This window comes from Rhamphochromis sp. 'chilingali' (assembly GCF_963969265.1).
Source record: "Rhamphochromis sp. 'chilingali' genome assembly, chromosome: 10".
Taxonomy (NCBI): Eukaryota; Metazoa; Chordata; class Actinopteri; order Cichliformes; family Cichlidae; genus Rhamphochromis; species Rhamphochromis sp. 'chilingali'.
The window spans coordinates 9,266,925-9,280,874 of record NC_137937.1 but is presented as its reverse complement, the minus strand read 5'-3'; the positions used below and the strand labels follow the sequence as shown (position 1 = coordinate 9,280,874).

Below are 13,950 nucleotides of genomic sequence, written 5' to 3'. Positions count from 1 at the left end.
ACAATGTGAGCTCACAATTACAAAGTTAGCCTGACCTGGGTTTTTTGGCCATCAACATGCATTTAGTTACATCATGAAAATATTTATTAGCATCATAGATCAAAGGACTCAAGGGCAACCCAAAATGTTAATGCAGACTTTAAAACCAGTGGATGATGACACTGTGCCTACCTCCATCTTCACCTCAGCATTGAAGAACAAACTCCTACACGGGGAGAAATCTTTAAGAAAAAAGGTTTGATGTTCACTTTGTGTATACATGTTGGCTAAAAACACTGCAGACACTTGATGACACGCCCCATTATTCACCAAGAGATGATGAAAAAGAACAACTTAGTGTTGCCATTTTTCTCTTGCAACATTTGTATGAATCAAGTAAACATGATATTGTGTAAGATTAGAATGAGAAAGCAACCACTTTTATGAGTGAATCACAGTATCAGACATACTGTCTGATACTGTATCAGTATGTCTATTCCTATTGGAAGCAAAGGAGAAGGTAATGTTTTAACCTATACAAGTTTACTGCTTTTCTTTTCATCTAGGTAGGTAGTCACATTTGGATGCATAACTGTTTGCTTATATATCATCGTCTGAGCAAAATGGCCTCTCTGGGGTTGGTGGTTTATGTGTAGGAAACATCACAAATCACCAATTAAAGGAGCAAACGTGTCTGCTAGAATTTACATTTTTATCTTGCTAATTTGTCAAACATGTCTGAAAGGACAGCTTAATTTTTTCTTGATTATATATTGTATTAGGCAACATTTTTATGGTCATAAATGATCTATGGGTATGTACTACAAAGAAATCTTTGGGAGTTTTAGAAATGCGGGCATATAAAAGCATTGGGGCTTTGGGTATAAGATGCAGAGGACCTTCAGAAAACAAAGCACACTACTTGGATAATACAAAGCACAGACTTCATTCCTACAATGCACAGAACATAAGTTGTTACAAGGATCAGAGACTATGAAAATGCAAATATTTAATCAGCCAATTACGGCAGTGTAGACTTTCTGAGATTAACCTTTTAACATTGAGTGTGTCATTGGTAACCTATCTATGGTCAGTAGGGTTTAGCACGAGTTAACATCCTCCCCTATTTTTGCATGTTTGGAACACCAAGATGACAGTACTTATATATAATAATAAAAATTGCTGATCGTCCCTTCTATTCATAAATCTGGTATTTTGCACCTTGTTGTAAAGCCTCCTAAATTTACATTCATGAAGTTGATGAGGGTTAACTGTAAACTTTGGGAGTGATATGCCTACAGTGGCTCTTTCTGTGTGTTCTTTATTGTGAGGGGGCTTACTTTACCAACTGAAAGAATTGGGCCATCATCCACTCCAGTTATCTTACATGTTCTTTCAGGCATTTAAGTGTTGTTGAGCTCATCAGTGCTATTTAAGAATGTACCAAACTGTTCTCAAAGGTTTGCTGTCTTCAGCCTAATGATTCACTTGCATCAAGACCTTGTTGCACCTTATACTGAGAGCAATCACGAACAGCTGTGAAAATGGAGACAGAATATAAAAGATGCACGTGACTCCTAATGGATAATTCAGGCTTTTATTTTTTTTTTTTACATCCCTCGAAAAAACACTTTTTGTTGCATAATCAATTGTGGTAGTATACTGAAGAAAACAAAAATTGGGTCACTGTCCAAATGTCTATGACCTTGGTTGCATCTTCTAACCAGTGCTCCCTGTTAATTTTAATTTAATTTTTACTTCAGTGTAAATAGGCTGCTGGTACTGAAGGAGTTAGACATGTTAAAGTGGCTGACTAAAGCTGAAATAGCAGATGAGAAAAAAAGAAGCCTGATAGAAGGGGAGAAAACAAAAACTTGATTTTGATTTGCTCCTCAACTGCAGAAAGCAGAACTCCACTTCTGCCTCTTCACTTGCTCTTCAAAAGTCAAGACACTGTTAAAAATCACCTCGAGGTTTTCGCTCACTGACTTCATACTGGAGTACACACTGCTGCCGAGATGATTTAAAATACAAAATCTGCCATGACAGTGTTATCGCTCCCTCGTTCCTTAGTGAGGAAGCTGCACTAGATCAGACAGAAACTACATTAGCTGACTTGTCTCTTGGCAGCTTCACTGGCCTCTTATGCTACATTTATGTGATGCAGAATTCACACTAAAACACCAACTGGGAGTAAAAAAAGGGAAACCTATACATTGGGACATTTTTTGTAGGTACAGCTGCACCTTTTTACACAACTTGGCGTATAGTAATTAACGTCAGTCAAGGCATTAGCCACACAGTGTTCAGGGGTGTGTGACATCTAAGATTTGTGTGTTTTAAGTCCTGTAACACAAAATCCACCTATTACAAAAACAAATCTGATAAAATCTGTATAACCTAGTCATGCTGTTTTAAAGATTCTTCTCTCTAGCTCATCTTGCCTCAACCTCCATGGGCTTCCGCCCTGTAGAACATGCCCAAAACACCTCAGCTAGAAGGCACTAAGGAGACAGCGATTCTTTGATCTGGATGAATAGCTGCTGTGCTCCAAGCTCTTCCCAAATGATATAGATCACCCCATCTCTAAAGGAGAGCCCAGGTATCCTATGGATGAAGCTTATTTCCACAGTCTCATTCTTTTTTCAGGATCCATAGGTTGGATTCATAGGCCATTGAGCAGGAGTGTAGACTAATGAATAAATTGAAAGCTTTGCTTCAGATATTGCCAGGTTGATTTGAACATCACTTTTCCCTTAAGAAATGAAATAATTTAAATAATTTAAAAACTGCAGTTTTATTACTCAAATTATCATTTTCTAATAATTAAAATTTGTTTGATGAACAAAAACATGTAAGTGTGACAATTACTCAAAAATTAAAGATCAGGAAGTGGAAAAATATTTTTTCATAGCACTATACGTAGTATGGTTAAATGTAAACAAATGATTTTGTCAAAGTTTTGTTCAAAGCTTTGTAAATTAATGGTATTTTAAAGATGTTGCAAACTTTAACTAGTGCTTTAGCTTCCCAGATACATCTACAAGAGGTTGAACAAAGGACAAGAACAGCTTCCATATTCCATAAAAATATGAAATCAATTCTTTCATTATTAAAAAAAAGTCATTACATTGTCAAATACCATAAAATACTGCAAAAATAGTCCAGGTTTGTTTATTTATCTTTTTAAAAAGTGTTTGTGTTAAATACTTTTGAGCTGGTTTAAGTTTTAACAAACCAATAATGCGTAAATAATTCTTGCTTTAATTTTTCCCTTCATCTTTACATAGGGGAGATCTCTAAATAATCCCTTCAGGCTTCTTTCTGCTCCTGCACTGTAATTATTGGCTTTTGTATTGTATGCAATTTGCATAGTTTTTTTTGTGTGTGTGTGTGTGTGGAAATGAACTAAACTAAACTAAAATTTTTAAGTCACCAACGACAATTATGTCTCATGGGGGTGGTTCAAATGAGAACTTACCCTCAAATTAGCCTCTGCTAGTCAGGCTCAGTAAGTGATTGCATGTATTATAGCCTCGAGAGTGACTCTAATTTTATTGAAGAGTCTGTGCAAACATTTTGTTAAGGGGACTGACAATTTAGACATTAGTTGTGTAGTTATGTATTTTCACACAATTAATTTTTGAAATTATATCATTTGATAGATCCCTCTTTATTTTGACTGGCATACATGGTACACTTTTTAAATACAGATCAGAGACTGGATACACATTACTGCTGGATCCAGCGCACTCAAATGCTGGTTGGCCTTTTAGGGCCAATTGCAAAAGTAGATTTGATACATGCATCACATATTCTCATATTTAAAATTTCCACCTACTTATGTGTTTGCATTTCTGTATTTCTTAAATAAACCAAGATACACCCTTGTGACAAAAAAAGTTTTTAGTTAGAGCGTACTTAGTTTTTTACAGGTCTGCACGAAGTCCTGTGAAAAACAAAGTACACTTGTTTTTTACCTGACTAACACATTCAAAGGCTTCAAAGGCTAATATTGACAATTACATTAAGTTTATGTAGAGTCAAAATTGACAATGTTGGCTGTTGTTTTTCAAGACCTCTTCAGTTCATCCTGTCATGCAGTTAATCAATTTCTAGCCCAAATCCTGACTGATGGCAGTAATGAATGCTTGACTTTGTCAGAATTCGTGGGTTATCGTTGATCCACCAGCCACTTGAGAATTGATCCTCATATTGGCTATTGGCTGCTGAGGATACCATTTTTTATTCCTGGCTGTGTTCTTGGACAAAATTGTACGTGAACCCACTCCATTGGAATGAAAAGCAACCCATCCATCCATCCATCCATCTTCATCCGCTTTATCCGGGGCTGGGTCGCGGGGGCAGCAGCCTAAGCAAAGAGGCCCAGACCTCCCTCTCCCCAGCCACCTCCTCCAGCTTATCCGGGGGAATACCAAGGCGTTCCCAGGCCAGCCGAGAGATATAATCTCTCCAGCGTGTCCTGGGTCTGCCCCGGGGCCTCCTCCCGGTGGGACATGCCTGGAACACCTCACCCAGGAGGCGCCCAGGGTCATCCTTGTCAGATGCCCGAACCACCTCAGCTGGCTCCTTTCGATGTGGAGCAGCAGCTGCTCTACTCTGAGCCCCTCCCGGATGGCCGAACTTCTCACCCTATCTCTAAGGGAGAGGCCAGCCACCCTTCGGAGGAAGCTAATTTCTGCCGCTTGTATCCGCGATCTCGTTCTTTCGGTCACTACCCACAGCTCGTGGCCATAGGTGAGGGTAGGGACGTAGATCGACCGGTAAATTGAGAGCTTCGCTTTTACACTCAGCTCCCTCTTCACCACGATGGACCGGTGCAGCGTCCGCATTACTGCAGCTGCAGCCCCAATCCATCTGTCGATCTCCGGCTCCCTTCTCCCATCACTCGCGAACAAGACCCCGAGATACTTGAACTCCTCCACTTGGGGCAGGAACTCATCCCCGACCCAGAGTGGGCACTCCACTCTTTTCCGGCTGAGAACCATGGCCTCAGATTTGGAGGTGCTGATCCTCATTCCCGCTGCTTCACACTCGGCTGCGAACCGTTCCAGTGCGAGCTGGAGGCCCTCACCCGATCAAGCCAACAGAACCACATCATCTGCAAAAATCAGAGATGAGATTCTGAGGCCACCAAAGCGAAAGCCCTCCGCCACTTGGCTGCGCCTAGAAATTCCGTCCATAAAAATTATGAACAGAACCGGAGACAAAGGGCAGCCCTGGCGGAGCCCATCACCCACCGGGAACGAGTCCGACTTATTGCCGGCAATGCGAACCAAGCTCTTGCAACAGTTGTATAGGGATCGAATGGCCCGTAGCAATGGGCCAGACACCCCATATTCCCGCAACACCTCCCACAGGACACCCCGAGGGACACGGTCGAATGCCTTCTCCAAGTCCACAAAACAAAACTCCCATGCACCCTCAAGTATCCTGGAGAGGATAAAGAGCTGGTCCAGTGTTCCGCGACCAGGACGAAAACCGCATTGTTCCTCCTGTATCCGAGGTTCGACTAACGGACGAACTCTCCTTTCCAGCACCCTGGCATATATGGCGTTATTTTTGTGCCACTATTCTGAGCGCACGTAAAAAAAAATTGAGCGCACGTAAAAAAAAATTGCAGGTGCAAGTGTTGCATTTTGAGGAGAAATTTATTTTGAGCTTACAAAAGCTGAATTTGAGTGAACAAAATTCATTGCTGCGTGCAAAAAACGTATTTCAGTGTTTGAGCTTATCCATATACACACACAATAGCACCCCCTCTCGCTCAGTTTTTTCATTTGCGCTTGCTCGCAATGTGTTGCTTGCGCTCACAACATTCTCTGCTTCGTACGCTCAACTCTCTGTACACCGTTATAAGTGTGCCACAAAACCAACCAATCACAGACTTGGTTTCAAAAATTCTGATTGGCTCTTACGGTCTCCAATCAGCTGGCTAGCTACTGCTTTCCGGAAACACTGTCCGAAATGTAGCTAAATCCAGCTAAAATCTCTTAAACCCCAATTTGCGGATAATATCTTTAATCATTTTATTTTAAAATATATTATTTTTTAAGACTATTGTTGGTGTAGTAGAATGTAGTTGCATCATACAACCATGCCAACTGACTAATTTTTCCAAATTATACTTGAGTAGCTCTCTTTTATGTCGTCGAATACTGAATAGCAGCACGAAAAGAGCATGTCCCGGCCACATGTAAGTAATATAAAATCATTTTGTTAATTATTATTCGCTTGATAACTGACGTTAGCTAATTTGCAAACTATGCAAACTTGAAAAATGATGTACCTCATGTAGTTTGTTTTATGGGTTGTTTATTTTTGTCTGAGATACATCATTTCATTGTACTTGTCCATGTTCCTTGCTGCTTTTAACAGGACATACTGAGACAGCAAATGATGCATAGACTCCTCTCTAAACTGAAAGCTGCTTTAAACCAACAACCACTAAATCTGGATTATTTGGAGTTCTTGACTCGTCATGAGCTTGTTCTGTTTGAATCTTTCTCTCAGCAAATAGGCGGTCTGTCAGAGATTACAGAGGCTCTACAAAACGTTCATCATCTGGTTCAGTGTGAAATTAACATCAGCTCTGTGGCCATTATTGAACTGGAAACAGAAGTTGGTCTGGGACCTGGCCACCCCAAAATCGTACTAGAGAGAGAAAGACTCAAGAATTTGTTGGACATTCAGCTGCCAGTCAGCTGCATTGCTAAATGTCTTGGTGTTTCAAGAAGAACAATCTACAGGAGGATGCAAGAATTTGACTTGTCTGTGAGAGGAACATACAGCACAATGAATGACCAAGAGCTGGACAACATCATATCGGCTATCAAAAATCAGATGCCAAATGCTGGCTATCGAATGGTTCAAGGACATTTGGTTTCTATGGGTCTCCGTGTTCAGTGGTGGAGAATGATGGCCTCCATGCATCGAGTTGATGCTGTAGGGATCTTCAAACGGATCACAGAACTAGGCTGTGTTGTGCGAAGAAGCTACTCGGTGCGAGGCCCTCTCTCCCTGGTCCACATAGACACAAATCACAAGCTAATAAGGTAAAATACCCACTTATATAGCTCTAACACAAGTTGGGCAGAAAGATGCACGTTATACTTTAAATCTGCTTTAATCAACCTTATCTGATAGGTCTTTCAGTGTATTTATAATATTTTAAAAAGCACTTGATAGAGTAATATTAAGTAAAAGGAATACAGGATGTGTAACAAAACCAGCAATATTGTTAATTGTAAATTTTCTTGAGCAATTATTTACACTTTGTATATCGATATTTTCCATGATAACAAGCCTATCAACACATAATATGTTAAGTGCTCCAGAAAACTTAAAAAAAATCATGACAAGAGAACTAAAATATTTAGTCTCATTGAACTTATAAACATATAAAAATGTTGGTATTATTTTCAGCACACCTGACAAGTGTCCAGTTTAAGTCAGTGGCAAGTGTGCATACTGAAAAATTTATTTTCAGTGTCTTACATGTTCTGCAAATCAAGCCTTAGTGAGATTGTTTTCCCTCTGAAACAGGTACAATGTTGTGATCTTTGGTGGAGTGGATGGCTACTCAAGGAAGGTAAAAGTGTAACTGTTATGTAGAATATTTGGTAGTTTTGAAATGAGAGCTTTATTAGATTGTTTTTTTATGAACATCAATTATTCAGCAAGCCAACATAGTGGACGATTTGCAATTATTATTTTTTTAAATTTCTAATCAGTTCTTTACCAAAAAAGGTTAAACTAAAAGGCCATTTTCATTTTTTGATAAGTACTACCAATATTGATGTATAGACTACTCAAGCTTTGAATTATGGTTATGAACATAGAACCGTACAATATTCCTTGAACACTTATTATGAAACTGCATTATTAACTGAAAAACTATACATGATCTGAAACCAGATCTTTAATTTTCCATTTGTTTTTACTGCAGGTCCTGTACTTGGATGCAGCAACTAACAACAGGGCAAAAACTGCATTCTCATTTTTCCTGAGATCAGCCCAGCTTCACGGCTTGCCATCAAGGTTTTATGCCCTGATTTAATTTATATGCTAGCAACAAGTATCATTAAAGAAAACTTTAAAAATTCCTTAAAAATGTATTTTTATCATAGGGTTAGGGCAGATCAAGGAGTAGAAAACCTGGACATTGCACATTTCATGTTTGCCACAAGAGGAACAGGGAGAGCGAGTTTCATATCTGGAAAGAGTGTCCACAATCAGAGGTTAGTCTTTTGATGTTTTTTATATTATTATTGACTGCATGGGTAGATTGTTGTAGCAGTTCTGATATTGATTTGAAGCATGAAATACCTGAAATCCAAATTCAAATGTATTTACAGAGTAGAACGACTTTGGCGTGATGTCTGGATTGCAGTCACTAGCAAGTACCATGATATTCTTCACTCACTCGAGGAGGATGGCCTGCTTGAAATTTCAGATGTCATTCATCTTTTTGGTGTCCACTACATCTTTGTCCCTCGACTCCGAGCAGATCTTGTCACCTTTGTTGGAGGATGGAATAATCATCCCCTCAGGACAGAAGGTGGTCTCACTCCTGAACAGCTCTGGTGTATGGGACATCTACAAGAGCTGGACGAGGGCGAGAGACTTGAGGTACCAGCTCATAATCTGATTTTTTTTTTTTTTTTTTTATTTAAATGTTGAATTTCAAAATTTTAGTTAGCAGTTAACTCTGCTCTTCTGAAATTAACAAATTAAAACACTTGCAGCACATCTGGGAGATGCTTCTGGTGATTTTATACATTCTTGCTTATCAATTACCACTAATCTAAATTACAGTAAGAAGAACATGAAAACAAAGGCATTCTTTTTAAATTGTTGTATTTTAATGGAAAAAACGCTTACACAAAATAACATTCCTCCCAAAAGTACCTATTCTGGAATAATGACCATTATATATGTTTGTGGATTTGAAGGAGCTTCGGGATCCAGGCATTGACTGGGAGAGTGCTGTACTGCAAGAAGAATCTAACAGCACAGTTGTGGTTCCTGAAGTTGAATGCCCACTGGATGAGGAAACCCTGGAGGGGCTTCAGAGAACTATTAATCCCTTGGAACATTCTGAGTCACACGGTCGTGACCTGTACATACAATTCTTGCTACAGGTGTCAAACCAACAGTGACACTTAACATGGACGTGAAAGTCAACGTTCTTTTAAGTTCTCAAATACTGGATTTCTTTGCTAAAACATTCAGATTACAAGTAGACAAGCAAACAAAGCACTTGCTTATTATCTATCAACGTAGGACCCTACACAAAGTTTTGAAGTCTTGTCATTTTCATGAAACGGCTACGAACATCTTAACAGCTAATGTTTACAAACATTTTTACTCATTTAGTTTCCAAATTACAAGACAACAATGTGTTAAACTCTGTGGAATCCACCACCATATTTAACTGCTGCACTCATTATGGTTTTAAACACTGTGTAAGTGTCCAGATGCTGCACTGGAAAAGTCACAGTACAAGTGCATGCACTCACAACTGGGTAACAAATGGAGTGATCTCCCAGCCGCTCCTTACATTCATGGTCAAACTTGCATGTTATTTTGAAATGTCTCTTTTCATCAGGAAGGATGGGAACATGGGACTGGCCGGTCATCCACTGGAGCACATGGTGGACAGCAAGAGACTCTGATTTTTCACCACCTGCACCGCCTGTGTTTCCATCTGTGATGTTTGAAAATGTTTCTGAAGTCTTTTCTAAATAAAAAGCAATCTGGATTACAATGTTTTAAATTAACAACTAAGAATACTTTCTAGTGCCCTGCATGTTAAAGCAAAAATATTTAACAGATGCATACGGTATATATACAATACTATAGGTATATACAGCTAATACTATATAGTACCTGATACTTCAATCTCCTGCAAGAAATCTTGCAAAAAATTTATGATCTTCCTCTCAGTTCTCTCCCTAGATGTCCCTTTTTCACTGAAATGTGGTTGGCAGCTCATCATAATGAAATCAGCGTCTGGCTGTAAATAAGGAAATAAAGTAGATTATATTATAGATATATTGTTCATTCAAAACTAATAAATAAATACAGGATAACTACAGTACAGATAAGTGGACTGTCTTTGGATCAGACTGAAGCTGCTATGTTAATACTTACTTTGAGGATTTTCCCAGGAACAAACAAACTGTGGCAAGCTTCAGGATTTACAGCCATCAGGTTCACAAGACCATACAGTTCCATGCCCTTTCGGAGCTGCTGTAGCATTGGAATCAGTCTTGTTGTAGAGTGTAAGACAATAGCACTTAAAAAAAAAAAAAAAAAGAAAAAAAAAAAGAAAAACTAGTTGGGGGGGGGGGGGGGGGGGTTAATGATCTCTCTGATTTTTTCTCCCTTACCGGATCATGCTTTCCTTACTATCCATCTTTATCTGGTTTGTGTATCCACAGCTGACAATTTCATCAGCCCACATCATCAGAGACTGTATGTCTGCTGCATCTTCAACCTGGAAATGTATAATGTGAAAGAGGAAATACAGAAGGTTAAAAGTGTTTAAAAACACCATACTCATAATATATCATGTGCCAGAGCTAAACCAGGTGCTCACTTTGCGGATGAGCAGGGAAGATTCCACATCTGCAACATCCTCCTTAGACAGACAGCTGAAATCAACCTCTCCTGAGCAGAGGAAATTGTAGCACCATTCTTTGAAAAAGGCAGGAGATGGGCCTCCTTGGGCGAGGCTGACTGCAATTATTTCACCAACAGTTCTGTGTAGACAAATGATTATAATTCATTTTCAGGTAACATTTACAAAAATATCAGATGCGTATTAAATGTAATACACAAAGCTCGTATGTAACCAACCTGAAGTTTTCATTATCAAGATCGGTCAGAGAATACTTGGGGTTTTTGCCCTTGTTCTCAAGTCCTTCAAAGAATCTGCTTTCAATACCTGAAATCATGTCTTTCATACAAAAAATATCCGCATTTTTAAGTTATCCATTATTTATTGACACTAGGACAAAACAGGTAATAGGCAACTCACCACTCAAAAACTCTTTCCTAAGTGCTCCTGTATCCACGCCTGCCTCTCCAATGAAAACCACCCTAAGAACACTGGTGGGAGATGCACCTTTTTTTCTCTGCCACTGGAGAATGCCTCTGTCTGGAAGGTCTTCTCTGTCCACACACAACTTAAATTCTGTTGTGGTGTCGACTTGTTGTTCAAGGCAACGCAATACATCTTCCACGCTTAACAAAAACAGGGTAGAAAACATCCTAAGCTCTCAAAGAAAAATAATCATCTTTAGATTAAAAGAGGCTACCACATTAAACGTGATTAGAAATTATTGCAGCATGTTCTGTGCAACAACCTTTAACAATAATTTAAAGTAGTGTGATCATAAAATGTTTTATATGAAATTAAACCCCAGGTATTGTGTAAAAGATCTTACACATAATTTTAACAAATGGTTCTGCATAATAGTGTGTATATGAATTATAATAGAGCAAAAAGTACCTGTCTGTTGTGCATACTGAAGTTTGAGCTGGTGTCCCTGTAGTTTGGTCATTTTCTTCAGGCACCATGCATTGAAAGCTGATGACAAAACAAAGTTTAAAAAAAATAAAATAAAAATACATATGTTTGCGTGGACTGTTACTGATTAACATTTTTTCATAAACGGCTGAAAAAAGATTACCTATCCCCACACAGACTCGCATGGACTGTGATCTCATCTTCAGGAAAATCCTTAGTGCATATTGGACAAATAACCTACAATTCCAAAAATGGGTACATGTTAGGCATAGTGGGAAAAAGATCATTACCGATACAAAATTCATTGTAGTTACTATGGTTTTTAGTAATGTGCTAGGTTTACCTTGCATTTGCTTTTCACAATGCATAACTCCGATTCCTGCTGAATCAAAAAACAGTAATTGTGATACTATATTATTTAATCAAAATTGCTCATTTTGATTTCATCAAAATTGTCTCACCTCATCATCAGTCTCATCAGGAGAGAATTTTCCTTTGCACGTATTGATGTGTACTGCAAGCATCTGCAGAGGCATAACTTCATTACACTGGTAACATATCTTCTTTGGCATCTTTGAAAAGTGCTGTGAGTCGGGAGGTAGAGGAGATGTGTCTAATGTTTCCTGAAGAGGTACTATGTAAAAAGTGGATTTGCCACCTCCTGACACAGCTTTCAGTGTTTTGACAGAATATCCTTCTGTTTCAGGTGGAATTACAGTGAGCTTTCGTCGACCACTGCCACCTTTATTGACAGAAAAATAGCATAAACAATCAAGCAGCAAAAGTATCAACTACATAATCATAATGCAGTATGAGCACGCAAGAATGCCAAAAAAATACATAAAAACTGAATTAACAACAAACCTGTTGCCTTATGTAAGAGCCATCCTCCACAAAGATATTCCATTTTTGGAAAGGTTTCTTCCAGAAGTCTAGAAATCTTAGTTAAAAACACCGTTAAGCAGAATGGAACACTAAATGGACTGTGGCATATGATTCAGGCTAAATGCGTCTGCCAATGACTGATTTTAATACTGACTACACAAACTTACCTCTGCATGGTCACCATCTTCTGGAAGAGACACTGTTTGTCTCCCCATGCCAGCTTGTAGGAGTTCAAGCTCCTCAGCTGGCAAAGGTGTGTAGGATGTGTTTTTTGACAGCAAATAAAAACTGAGGCCTGTGGTCTTACTGCCTGCCTTAACAAGCTGCTTAGTAGATGTTAAACATCTCTTTTTACCACGGCTCAAGTGTGATTTGAAATATCCTGGAAATGATCTGTGGGATGAAAATGCATGAGTTTAAAAAATGCAGTGTTGCATAACATAAGGGTTATTGTTTAATAAAGTTATTAAATATGACATCAGTCCTTAATAGCACATTTTAATTTAAAAATCAATGTTGATAAATCCACAAACCAAATAACTTTAACAGAAAAGATTGCAAAAAGTTAAAATAAAAAAAACACACAAAAAAAGCAAAAACCTTGTCATCTCTTGCTGGATAGTCAGATTTCTAGGCTCCGGCTGCCCACTCTCTGTTGGCCTCCCTGAAGGATTTGTGGATATGTTGTTAAGCAGCAAAGACACCAGATTTCTTACTGCTGACTCAACTGCACCATTACCCTAAAAAACATGATTAGGATACACTGCCTCAGTAAGACAACTACGCTGGTAATTACCCGTAAGGCTAGCTTAAACTCTACAGCTGCATCTGTAACTACAATTTCACAGCATATTAAACAGAAAGGACAGCAAATTACTAAATTCACACAAAAAAAATTAAACTCACCTGATACTGTGGTGTAGTATTATTGGAGCCATTGTTTGATTCTGCCATCTCTTCTTTAGCTGCAGAGTAAATCAAAAATCCCTCTATCTGCAAGAAGCGAGGCTGAGTGGACAGTGTTTCCGGTGTCCGGAAAGCAGCAGCTAGCGAGCTGATTGGAGACTGTAAGAGCCAATCAGAATTTTTGAAACCAAGTCTGTGATTGGTTGGTTTTGTGGCACACTTATAACGGTGTACAGAGAGTTGAGCGTACGAAGCAGAGAATGTTGTGAGCGCAAGCAACACATTGCGAGCAAGCGCAAATGAAAAAACTGAGCGAGAGGGGGTGCTATTGTGTGTGTATATGGATAAGCGCAAACACTGAAATACGTTTTTTGCACCCAGCAATGAATTTTGTTCACTCAAATTCAGCTTTTGTAAGCTCAAAATAAATTTCTCCTCAAAATGCAACACTTGCACCTGCAATTTTTTTTTACGTGCGCTCAATTTTTTTTTACGTGCGCTCAGAATAGTGGCACAAAAATAACGCCATAGGCATAGACTTTCCCAGGGAGGCTGAGGAGTGTGATCCCCCTGTAGTTGGAACACACCCTCCGGTCCCCCTTCTTAAAGATGGGGACCACCAC

At 39.0% G+C, this 13,950-nt stretch overlaps 2 protein-coding genes across 7 annotated transcripts; one reads left to right on the top strand and one right to left on the bottom strand.

The window, feature by feature from the left end:
- Positions 1-5,754: 5,754 nt before the first annotated feature.
- LOC308403877 (uncharacterized protein) lies at positions 5,755-9,161 on the top strand (the record flags this gene model as incomplete). The annotated part of the gene is made up of 7 exons (XM_080893676.1): positions 5,755-6,196; positions 6,514-7,055; positions 7,546-7,591; positions 7,949-8,040; positions 8,130-8,240; positions 8,358-8,631; positions 8,955-9,161. Exons 1-7 carry the CDS (start codon positions 6,182-6,184, stop codon positions 9,159-9,161), a joined length of 1,287 nt encoding a protein of 428 aa, XP_080749802.1. The 5' UTR covers positions 5,755-6,181.
- LOC308403876 (uncharacterized protein) lies at positions 8,843-13,455 on the bottom strand. Of its 6 annotated transcripts, none has more exons than XM_080893674.1 (15): positions 13,328-13,455; positions 13,022-13,085; positions 12,589-12,814; positions 12,401-12,476; positions 11,998-12,278; positions 11,880-11,918; positions 11,700-11,773; positions 11,519-11,596; positions 11,045-11,250; positions 10,864-10,963; positions 10,604-10,766; positions 10,395-10,501; positions 10,156-10,300; positions 9,892-10,018; positions 8,843-9,742 (listed from the first exon to the last, which is right to left on the bottom strand). In XM_080893674.1, exons 2-15 carry the CDS (start codon positions 13,027-13,029, stop codon positions 9,405-9,407), a joined length of 1,968 nt encoding a protein of 655 aa, XP_080749800.1. In that variant the 5' UTR covers positions 13,030-13,085; positions 13,328-13,455; the 3' UTR covers positions 8,843-9,404. The 6 variants fall into 6 exon arrangements, with proteins under 6 accessions (XP_080749800.1, XP_080749796.1, XP_080749799.1 ...); XM_080893670.1 differs by having other exon boundaries at positions 13,022-13,161; positions 13,328-13,452; XM_080893673.1 differs by having other exon boundaries at positions 8,843-9,709; positions 13,022-13,161; positions 13,328-13,452.
- Positions 13,456-13,950: the final 495 nt, after the last annotated feature.